This window comes from Phaseolus vulgaris, chromosome 4 (assembly GCF_000499845.2).
Source record: "Phaseolus vulgaris cultivar G19833 chromosome 4, P. vulgaris v2.0, whole genome shotgun sequence".
NCBI classification, from domain to species: domain Eukaryota; kingdom Viridiplantae; phylum Streptophyta; class Magnoliopsida; order Fabales; family Fabaceae; genus Phaseolus; species Phaseolus vulgaris.
In genome coordinates this window covers 23,233,834-23,245,413 of record NC_023756.2, presented here as the reverse complement: position 1 = coordinate 23,245,413, position 11,580 = coordinate 23,233,834, and the positions used below count along the sequence as shown (strand labels likewise).

Genomic DNA, 11,580 nt, shown 5'->3' with positions numbered 1-11,580 from the left:
ACAAAACTTGTTAAATCACAAGGTTTGATCCCTTAAAGAACTTGGGACCCTTTGTGTTAGACTTGTCTTTGGAACCATCAAAACATCTTGGAATCCATTTAAAGATCCCTTTAGGAACAAGAGATTTTTGAAACCTGCAGAACCTAACTGAATGACCCTTCTTCATGCAATAGAAGCATGTAACAACCAGTTGAATCGATATTTTAACCAATTGTTTTTCTGGCACAGTTGAAAAAGGTTTCGAAATCCCATTTTCTTTGCTTTGTGGATAAAAAGCTAAACCAGCTTTTCCAAAAACACAATTTTGAGATGCAAGAACATCTTCAAAGTTGGATTTTTCAATTGTAAGTTTGTCTAAGGTTTTCAAAAGATAGTGAATCTTTCTTTCAATATTTCCACAATTTTCACAAACTTTTTACTCACAACTGCAAGATGAGTTTTTGTAACTTAAATCAAGGTTTTCAAAATCTTCTTTTGTTTTTCCCAACTCTTCTTCTAGAGGCTTGTTCTGTTTTCCAGCCAGTTATTTAGACCTTTCAACCGGTTGTGAGAAAGTGCCAATCGATTAGCCTCTTCATGAGTTTCATTAAAAGCTTCAAGCAATTGATAATAGTTGTTACCTTTGACTGAAGATGACGAACTCATGCTACTGGATACAGATGCTCTAAGGCACAAATTTGCTTCTTCGTCATCAGAAGAGCTTAAGGATGATACTTCATTGTCATCCCATGCCACATATGCCTTTTTGGCTTTTCCCCTTTTCTCATTTTTGAAATCTGCTCTTTCTTTAATTTCATTGTTAGGGCATTCTGCCTTGATATCACCTTGTTCCCCACAGCCATAGCAAGTGTACTTGTTAATATTAAAATCACTGGGATTTTTAGAACCATACCTCTTTGAAGCTTGACTTTTCTTCTTCAAGAACTTGCTGAATTTTCTTGATAGCAGACTCATGGTGTCTTCCTCACTTCCACTTGAGTCTTGTTGCTGTTTGTGATTGCAAGCTTTGAGTGTTATGCCCTTGTTGTGTTTGTCCTCACTTTCTTGGACAACAAGCCTATTCATTTCGAGCTTGTGCTCCCAAAGCTTACCAAACAATGATGGAGTTGTCATTGATGTCAAATCTTTTTATTCTGAGATGGCAGTGACCTTTGACTGCCATGTTCTATCAAGACATTTCAATATCTTGATGTTCAACTCCTCTTTGTCAAAAGTCTTACCAAGACTCATCAAGTGATTCACTATGTGAGAGAACCTTTTTTGCACATCACAAATGGTCTCTCCCTTTTTCATTCTAAAGAGTTCATACTTTTGAATAAGAGCATGCTTCGTGGCTCGCTTGACATCGTTTGTCCCTTCATGTGTGACTTCAAGAATGTCCCACATTTCCTTTGCTGAGCTACACTGTGATACCCTTAAAAATTCATCACAACTCAAGGCAGAGGTTATTATATTCTTAGCAATCCAGTCAAACTTGGCTTTTTTACTTTCAGCCTCAATCCAATCAGATGAAGGTTTATCAATTAAAACCTCATCTCTTTTGACTTGAGGTATAAAGGGACCATTTTCAATTGTTTCCCAAATACCCTTATCAGTTGAATGCATAAAGATTTTCATTCTGACCTTCCAAAACTGGTAATTGACACCACAAAACAGTGGTGGTCTGTTTATGGAAGGACCTTCCTCAAAAGGCAACTTGTCAACCATGTAAAAAGTTTTTTTTCTTCAGAAAAACAGAAACTTGAATATTTTTCAAGAACCTAGCTCTTGATGCCAATTATAAGAATTGATGGCTTAAACAAGAGGGGGGTGAATTTTTTGTCAAAGATTTTCGCAAAGATTGATTAAGAATGAACCTTTATCAAACAATCACAAATAAGCAATTAAGGAAAGCAATCAACCAATGATACAAAAACTGTTTTCAGAATTTTAACCGATTGAAATTGCGTTTTAATCAGTTGTTTATACCAGCAGCAGAAATTGAATTAACACAAACAATTATAAGGTGATAGAGATAGAAAGATTTACACAGCGAGATTTATACTGGTTCACTCAACCTTGAGCTACATCCAGTTCTCAGAACAACCTCTGAGTTGCACTAGTAATCAATTCCAGATTACACCAACACACCACAAAGAGGTGACCTTGAAAACCACAAGACCCACTCACCCTCTTTGCAACACCACACACCTCAAGTCAGAACACCCTCTGACACTTTGCAGGATTCCACACACACTTACATTTAATGAAAGTACAATTACAAGAATCTTGAAAGGATTAGAAAACATCTGAGATTACACAAACCAGGAAGTCCTATGATCAGATCTTGTACAAGTGCAAAGCTTAACAACAATCTTGCAAACCTTTTGAAAACTTTTTTCAAAAACAAATCTCAATCTCTATTTCAAACTCTGTAAAAAAACTTGTTTTAGTTTTGAAAGAAAGGCTATATTTATAGCACTTGAAATCTAGGCGTTCATGGCAACATTTAATGAACCAAAGCAGTTTTGATCACACCCAAAACATAATAACAGGTTTTCAAAAAACTATTATGAAGACACACAATCAATCGGTTGAAACCATGATTTAACCGGTTGAATTGGTTAGGCAGTTACATAACCAAGTCAAAAACAGTTTAAAAACCTCCAAGCTAACTAAGTGACAAACAACTGATTATTTCGATAATTCAATCGGTTGTTTTTCCCTTTGCTTAGAAAAACACTTTGCTTTTTTAAAACAGATTGGGCAAGCTTTGTGCAAGTGACAAGAACTGATCTTTACATGGATTCTAAACATTCTAATCTAAACCCAAACCAAAAGCAACAAGGCTTCAAGCTTTATATTGGAATTGAAACATCAAAGCTCCCATGCTCTACATTATGTACACATTTGCACATGTGGGGCCAAAAGAAATGCTCATGCAAAGTATCTAAGGTGTTAGCTACCCCAAAATGTCCCATAAGATGATGGAAAAGTGCCTTAATGATTTTGTAGTTTTGTTAGTGAATGGCGAAAGCATCTTGGATTGAAGACTAAGCAAGGTCCTCCTAAGAGTGATGGTGACCTTGAAGGTGCATGAGAGGTAGGGATTGAGAGTGGTGAGGCCAACTTTACTTGGAAAAGGGGATTTGTGAAGATCAATAGCCTAACCTAAGAGGTTTTTGGGCAAGAAGTGAAATTGGCACAATTTGGTAGCAATATACTAAGTATATTAATCTTGCAAGTACATGAGCCAAGCCCTCTTATTTAGAGTGTTTAGAGGGCTGGAAATTCAAAAGAAAGTGGAGGGTAATTCAAATGAATTCCCTCCCAAAAGTGGAGCCTTAAATGAGCACATGGGGAGGGGTGTGTCTAGTTTGTATGCTCTCCCTCTCCATTTCTAGACCAGCCTAGGTAAATTTAGAGGTTTTTAGAAACTCTAAGTTTACCTAGGTTGGTGTTTTAGGTGCCAAAATTAATTCTAAGAAAAATTACAAATAAAGTTCGTATGCTAATTTTTGACAAGAAAAATTCAACTCTATACTAGAGTTTATGGCATGTAAAATGCATCCTCTTGGTTCATCTTGACCATAACTCTAGTAAAATGCATTCCCTTGGTTCATCTTGACCATAACTCTAGTGGTTGACTCCATTTGACATGTTGGTGGCCTTTCAATAGAGTTGGTGCTAGGGCCTTTTCCATCATCCCCTCCCTCTTGAAAAGCATTTGTCCTCAAATCCAAGGCTTCGTCCTCGTCATTAGTAGGGGAATGTACGTGCCTGGATGGTGTCCATTATCTCCTCCTTCTGGAGAAAATGTATCCTCAAACCTATAGGATCGATCTCGATTAGCAATCTCTTGCTTTGACAACTATGCTCGTCCTCCCGGATCAAACGTCCATCTATGGGAATCATCAAACAAAGCAAATGTGTTAGTTTGAACAATTGTATAAAAATCAATTTTATTAAGTTGCCATTCCTCATGTTTTTCTATTGTTTTTGGCAACTTATTACAATATTTCTTTAGGGAGGAGTTCATAATTTTCTTTTCTTTCCAAAGCTCAAGAGTTTTATCAACTCCAAAATGACTTATGAATCCTCCTTCATGTGACTCATTTACAAGGAGTGTTCTATGTGTTATTTGGGGTATGCAAAGTTTTTCTTCTTTAAATAAGTACCCCTCATAAACATAAAACCCTCCATGTGCTCTATGTTGGTACTTAGCAAAAGTGGGTGCAAAATCTTGATCTTCTTTATAAAGTTTAGTATGTTATCAAATCCAAGAATTTGGGCTCCAAGTTTTAAAAAGAGGGCATGTTTCCTTGATAGAGCATCCGCCATAATATTTGTATTGCCCTTCTTGTATTTGATAACATATGGAATTTGCTCAAGAAATCCCATCCACCTTGCATGTATTTTTAACTTGTGTTGACTGTTTACATATTTTAAAGACTTGTGCAGGGCCCTCACAAGTGTATAGAGCTCTTTGTTATAGATGGGGTAGTTGAGGGTTGCACCATGAATTTTTTCAATAAAATATGCAATTGGGTGCCCATCTTGCAACAACACAACACCTATTCCTACTCCCAATGCACTACACTCTAGCTCAAAAGTTTTTACAAAGTTTGATAAAGCTAAAATAGGTGCATTGGTAAGTTGAGCTTGCAACCTTTGAAAGGCTTGCTCATGGTTTTCCATCCAACAAAATGGAGTGTCTTTCTTCACTAACTCATGGAGTGGTGAAGCTAGACTTGAGAAGTTAGGATCAAATCTCCTATAATAACTTGTTAGACCATGAAAACTCCTAACATCTCCTACATTTTGTTGTGTTGGCCATTCTTGGATGGCATGGCTTTGATTTTCTCAGGGACAACATGTACCCCATTTTTGTTAACTATAAAACCCAAAGACACTACACTATCAACACAAAAAATACATTTATCACTATTAGTAAACAAACTATTAGCTCTAAACACTAAGAAAACTTCCCTAACGTGGCTTAGGTAATCATAAACTACTACATATTTACCTATGCACTCCCCCTTTAAGGATTCTTTTTTCACTATGCTTGTAAGGGGTGTTGTAAGATATTCCTCATTCTTTCTAGATTCCTCTTCTTCTTTTTCAAACAACCCCTCACTTGGCTTTTCTATTTCTTTCTTTTTTTTCTCATTTTCTTCACTCTCACTAATTTCTTTTCCTTGGCTACTATTGTTAGCATTGTTCCTTAAGATCATAGATCTTTCATTGGAACAATGAGATGCTAAATGACCCTTACAAGATATTCTAAACATTGAATTATTCTAGCTTGAGTGTGTGAGATATGCTCGGATAGGTTTTGGGAAAGTTTTAGAGATGTTTCTTTTATATGTTCTCCCCCTCTTTGGAACTCATCCTTGTCATAAGATACAGAGTATGAACTTTTTTTTGACTTGATTGTTTTCTCAAAATTTGTTTTTCAACTTTAATGCTAAGTTGAAGCAAGTCATTTAAATCTCTATAAGGTAAAAGTTCAACTTTGTTTCTTATCTCAAGTTTGAGGCCACTTAAAAACCTAGATATGGTGGTATGGTTGTCTTCGTTAATCCCTGCCCTTTTTATATATAACACCATCTTTTGCCAATATTCTTCTACACTTAGATTTTTTTTGATGAAGTCCTTGGAGTTTGTCCATTGACTTCCTATTGTAGTAGGAGGGAATATGGCGGCGTCTTAAGGCTCCCCTATGGTCATTCCAATATGTAGTGGGAGGGTCTTTATGAAGGCGCCTTTCTCTCTCAAGGGCAGTCCACCAATACATAGCATTTCCTTGAAACCTTAAGGTGGCTAAGGGTACCTTTCTTTCCTCACTTATTCTATGGCAAGCAAACAATTGTTCTACCTTCATTTCCCAATCTAGATATGTTTCAACATTTTCTTTTCCATAGAAATGAGGTAGCTCTACCCTAACCTCCTTTGGGTTTTCTTTTCTTTCCTTTCTAGCTTTCCTAGGGGATGGTTGATAGTATTCGTTAATTATAAGGCTTTGCTCCCCAAAAGAATTATCTACCCTAGAGCTAGATGAATGAGAACTTCTTTTTGATTTGTTGGATTCATCTCTTTCTTTAAACATTTTCCACTCATCTTGTATCAAAGCAAATTGAGCATCCCCTTCTTTGAGTTGGGTCTCATATTGCAATTGTCTATATGAAAGTGTTTGAACATCTTGTGCAACTTTTTCCAAAAGGGTTTTAAGAATTGTTACATCACTTTCATTAGAATCGCGAGATGGAGAAGACATGGTTAAAGACTTGTCTTCTAAGTATTTTACCCCAAAAAGATAAGTATAGTAGTGAAGGTAGTTTTCCAGGAAAGAGAGGTGAGTCACTAGGACTTCTTAAGTACCAAGTCTTTCCTTGCCAAAACCTATCCCTCAAAACTTACCACAAACCTTTTTCTAAGTAACCTACGTAAATCACAAGTAGAAATAAAAACACAATTTTCATGCAAAGAAAACAATGCAAAGCAATTAACAATACAAACCAAGTAATTAAAGCAAAACAATTAATAAGCACAAATTAAAGATTGCTAACTAGAAAGCTTTAAACTAGACGATTCCTAAGGTGAGGCTTCTAGACACTTGGAGCCATTGAAGACACACTCACCGTCTACACGTAATTAATCCACTAATTAATCAAAGTTGAATGTAATTACAACTCAAAGGAAATACAAAAGAAATTGAATTACACAAAATAGAATTCAAAGTTCCTAAACTATGCACTCCTTGGCTATTGATCTTCCTTGTGTTCTACAAAGTATATGTATTTGTGTTTGTATTTGCTGCAGCTCCTTGCCTTAACCTCTTATGGTTAGCCAATTTAAATCTCCAAAACAGTACCTACTAAGTAGGGATGGACTCACCACAAGGTTAATTTCTACTTAACAAGCACCAATTTGAATTTTGTTCACTAACAATTTAGAGGTCAAGAAATGAAAGCAAAGAACAATTCAAATTTAAAATAGGACAACAGAAAATGGATTTGATTTATATGACACAACTAGAGGAGTATTGAATAATATTGGACAAGCAATAAAAATAGGCACTCAACAAAAGGTGGCACACAAGTGGAACCTAGAGAATGACACTATAATTGATTAGAAAAACCAAAACAATACTACTGGAAATTTTAGGTCCAAAAAACGTGACTTATAAAATTTATGCTGAGCTGGATATTTGAAATTTGATTCTTAAATTTGAACCACAAATAATTCGAGGTCTTAGCAAACTTTTGGAGCTGGAATCACACCAAAATTATGCACCAAATAATTTTGATAAATTTTTCAAAATTCTTGTCCAATTACCGTTTCTTTTGGCGTCAGGATGCACACTTATTTTGTTTGATTTATCATTTTTTCTCTGTTTTGTCTTTTGATCTGATTCTTTTTTTCTTGATTTTATAATACATAAATCTGTATAGATCCAGATTTTTATAATTTTTATTCAACGTATTTGAATTTCATAACAAAAAAAACAGCCAACACAGAATTTGAAAAACAGAGTAATCCTAATTCTGGAATTAAAAACAGATTGAAGAACTTCAAAAACACAATGGAGTGAATGTATATGAATTTGTATGGATCTAACATACAAATATGAACTCAAAATAAAAAGAAAATGCACCAAAGGATCAACAAACACAGAATTATAAATCTGGACTCAAATCAAATCAAGAAACCAAAATTATCAACAAAATCAGCACTACATGGATTTGATGACAAATTAGGAGAAACATGACTTAGACAAAACACAATTAGATTCAGAAATTAAAATGACTCAAGACACATAAAATGAACCGAATAGAATTGCAAATAAGACTCAATTAAACTAAAAACAGAACAGCAACACAATTCTTATATGGATTCCTACACAAATGTGATAATTAGAAGCTCAAGAACAATTTGAACACAATGCACCAATTGGATTTCTCCAAACAGCACCTAAATCAAATTAACATGTAAAAAAACAGCAAGACAACATGAAGAATTGAAGAAGAACACGGAAATAAGAAGAACACAAAAAATTAAAATGAAAGAAGGCACTTAGCTCTTGAAGAACCATAGCTCATGATACCAAATGATGGATTTGTGCCTTCCTATTTTCGGATTTGTTGATGAGTTGAGGAAGCTTCACGGTTTGAAGATGGAACAAGGTCCTCCTAGGAGTGGTGGTGACCTTGAAGGTGCATGGGAAGTAACATTTGAGAGTGGTGAGGCCAACTCTACTTGGAAAGGAAAGGTTTATGAAGATTAAGAGCCTAACCTAGGAGGTTTTGGGCAAAGAGTGAGATTGGCACAATTTTGGCAACAATTCACTCATGTGTTAATCTTGAATTTACATGACCCAAGCTCCTCTATATTTAGATAGAGAGGGCTGAATATGAAAAGGGAATTGGAGGGAAATTCAAATGTTGACACATGGGAAGGTGGCTCCTAAATTCAGCACATGTGAGGTAGGTTCTAGAATTCTTCCATGTGCTAGGAGTTCTAGAACCTTACGCTCCACTTAGGCTAAATGTGGGCTGGACCTAAGTTTAATTAGGAGTAGGAAACTCTAATTAAACTTAGGTTAGCATTTTAGGTACCACTTTGCATGTTTCAACAAAAATACAAAAGAATTAAACTATGCTACTTTTGACAAAAATGTAAAAACTATTCTACACTACAGTTTATGACATGTAGAATGCGTCCTCTTCACCCCTCTTTGACCATAACTCTAGTGGTTGCCTCAATTTGACATTTTGGTGGCCTTTCAATGCATTGGTGTTGGGGCCTCTTCCATCATTGAAGGTGCATGAGAAGTAGGATTTGAGAGTGGTGAGGCCAACTCTACTTGGAAAGGGAAGGTTTATGAAGATTAAGAGCCTAACCTAGAAGGTTTTTGGGCAAAGAGTGAAATTGGCACATTTTTGGCAGCAATTCACTCATGTATTAATCTTGAATTTACATGACCCAAGCTCTTCTATATATAGCAAGAAAGGGTTGAATATGAAAAGAGAATTGGAGGGAATTTCAAATGAAAAGAACTTTGAAAGTGGCGCCCATTTTTACACTTAGCACATGGAGCACATGTAGCATATTTAACATGTGAGGGAAAACATTTAGCACATGTTAAATATGGAATATGTGCTCCTCTAACCGTGATGGCTAGGTGAACCAATTTTTCCAAAGAGGAATACTCATATAATTCTACCACATCTTGTATTTTTCTTCTTAAACCACTTACAAATCTAGCTATCTTTGACTCCTCATTTTCATGCATGTCAATTTTAGTCAAAGTAGTTTCAAGATCTTTAAAGTACTCATCTACACTTCTAGGTCCTTGTTAAAGTTGTTGGACCTTTAACAAGAGTTCCTTCCTATAATGAAGAGGAATAAACCGCGCGCATGAATAATTTTAAATCATTCCAAGAGACCACGGCTGTCCTCTTGTTTATCCCAATGTCCATTACAGTTTGATTCCACCACTGCATGGCATAGTCTAAGAATTCTAGGGAAGCTAACCTAACTTTTTGGTCATCTTGGATCTCATACACATTGAAAATTTATTCTACTTTAGCTTCCCATCCTAGATATACATTGGGATCACTTTCCCCATTAAAACTTTGCAATTTAATAAAAGGGAAAGAGGGCTTGGACGGTTGGTGGTTGTGGCGCCTTTCATCATAATGATGCATTCCCCACTCTTCTTTTTCTTCTTTGTTGTTGTAGTGGGTATAACTCCTTGAAGTTCTCCTTAGCTCCCACCTCCTTCCTCTTAGTTGTCTATCTTGTGTCATTTCAAGTCTTTGAAGTCTCTCTTCCAATTGTCGCATGTCTTCTTCTTTTTGGGATAATGCTCTTTTGGGCTAATGCTCTTTTTGGGCCAATGCTCTTAGGGAGATTGAGGTTTGGATGATTCCCCCGAAGAAAGATTAGCCATAAAAATTGCACAAAGAGAACAAACAATTAGTGAAAGAAAAGTTAATAACTCTCTCCTCACTTGTGTCACTCTTTTGTGTAGCAAAGAAGAGAATTGAACAAAGCACTCAAAAAGAAATTTCTCTCAACAAAGGTGTATCTTGATGTTGCAAACTCTCAAATAAAAAAGGACAAAGCCCTTAACACTTGATCTCAAAAGCACCACAACAAAACTAAAGAATTTTTAAAAGACAAACAAGAAAAGCTCAAAACAAAGAATCTAAACCAAGTTGGAAAAAGAGATTGTGACAAAATTTTTAAGGAAAAACAAACAAGAAAAGCACACAAAAGACTCTAAGACACTTACTATACCTTTAACAATGAAGTTTTCTTTTCTTTAGAAATTGTCAAAGCAAAAGGATAAAAAATCCAAAAGATTGAAATCAATTTGCCAAATAAAGTGAATCCACTATTTTTGAAATGTTGCTCTTGAAAAGATTGGAACAAAATAATTTGCACAACTTCTCTTTTTTTTTTTATACTTGTGTTTGGTTTATGGAAATAAGATGTCCATAATTTTTGTCATGCATACTTTCATTACCTCTAAGTATCACCAAAAAGTTTAGGATTCAAATTAAATGAACACTTGAAAACTATGTTTGGAACTTAAATCTACTTCTACTCAAACAAATTCAGTTACTTTTATACCTTCACAATTAAAAGCAAAGTAAGTAGAAGCAATTAAGGACTCCTATAAACACTAAGAACATATGACTCAAGCAAAAAAAAGTAAGAACAAAAATGGACATAATATAAACATTCAAAAGCGAAAAAGAAGTGTTGATGAATAAAAATGCCGAAAAAGTAAAGACAAGAAAGTAAAGGCTGGATTTAAATTTGCTTGAATGTAAAGGCAAGAAATTAATTATGCTTGAATGTAAAAGCAAATATGCTCAAAAAACTAAAAGTTTTGAATACCACATGATGTGAGTTGATTTTAGATTTATCCATTTTAGATATGACACTTTACTTATGATTGAGATTTTAGCAATTATATGGTGAGAACCCAAAGAAGATCCCTACTGGACACGAACTTAACCAAGTGGTTAAGTAAGTGTGAAGGTTCACTTCTAAAGGGCAAAGGAAAAATACAAGTATATGGTGATTGATGATGAAGGGCAAAAATTAAATGAACATGGAAGGAATCATAAAAGCAAGATGGAAACCGAATTGACAATGGAAGAAAATAAGAACATAAGAACACAAAGATAAATGGATTAATGGAAAAATGGAAGAGATGAAGGAAGGAAATGCTTATGTGGTGGAAGAGAGTTGGTCACGCCACTTGGAGTGTGGTTTTCCTCTAAGATAAGTGTTGATGGCCGCCACTTAAGGGCTCTCCAATTACTTAAGATGAGACCTTATGCTAAGAGGAATCAAGTCTCACAAACACCTTACACAATTTGTGCAAAGTAACTTTTCTATTCAATTTCAACATGAAAATACAAGGAGGAAGGAACCCTATTTATAGGAGATGGTGCCTTGGAAAACAAGAAGCAATGGTAGGATAGTAAATGTGTGAGGGGGGCTGCCTTTAGGGTTTGACTAAGTCAAAACCACACCTTAAGCCACTTCATTTAGAAACTAGGTAAAAAACAAACTAAA

At 35.3% G+C, this 11,580-nt stretch overlaps 1 protein-coding gene across 1 annotated transcript; it reads right to left on the bottom strand.

Moving 5' to 3' along the window:
* Positions 1–1,128: 1,128 nt before the first annotated feature.
* On the bottom strand, positions 1,129–1,707 carry LOC137838498 (uncharacterized). The gene has a single exon (XM_068647743.1). It carries the CDS (start codon positions 1,705–1,707, stop codon positions 1,129–1,131), a length of 579 nt encoding a protein of 192 aa, XP_068503844.1.
* Positions 1,708–11,580: the final 9,873 nt, after the last annotated feature.

Bases quoted from the DNA above. Each gene is read 5' to 3' on its own strand.
- LOC137838498 (XM_068647743.1), bottom strand. From the start codon at position 1,707: ATGGTTGACAAGTTGCCTTTTGAGGAAGGTCCTTCCATAAACAGACCA.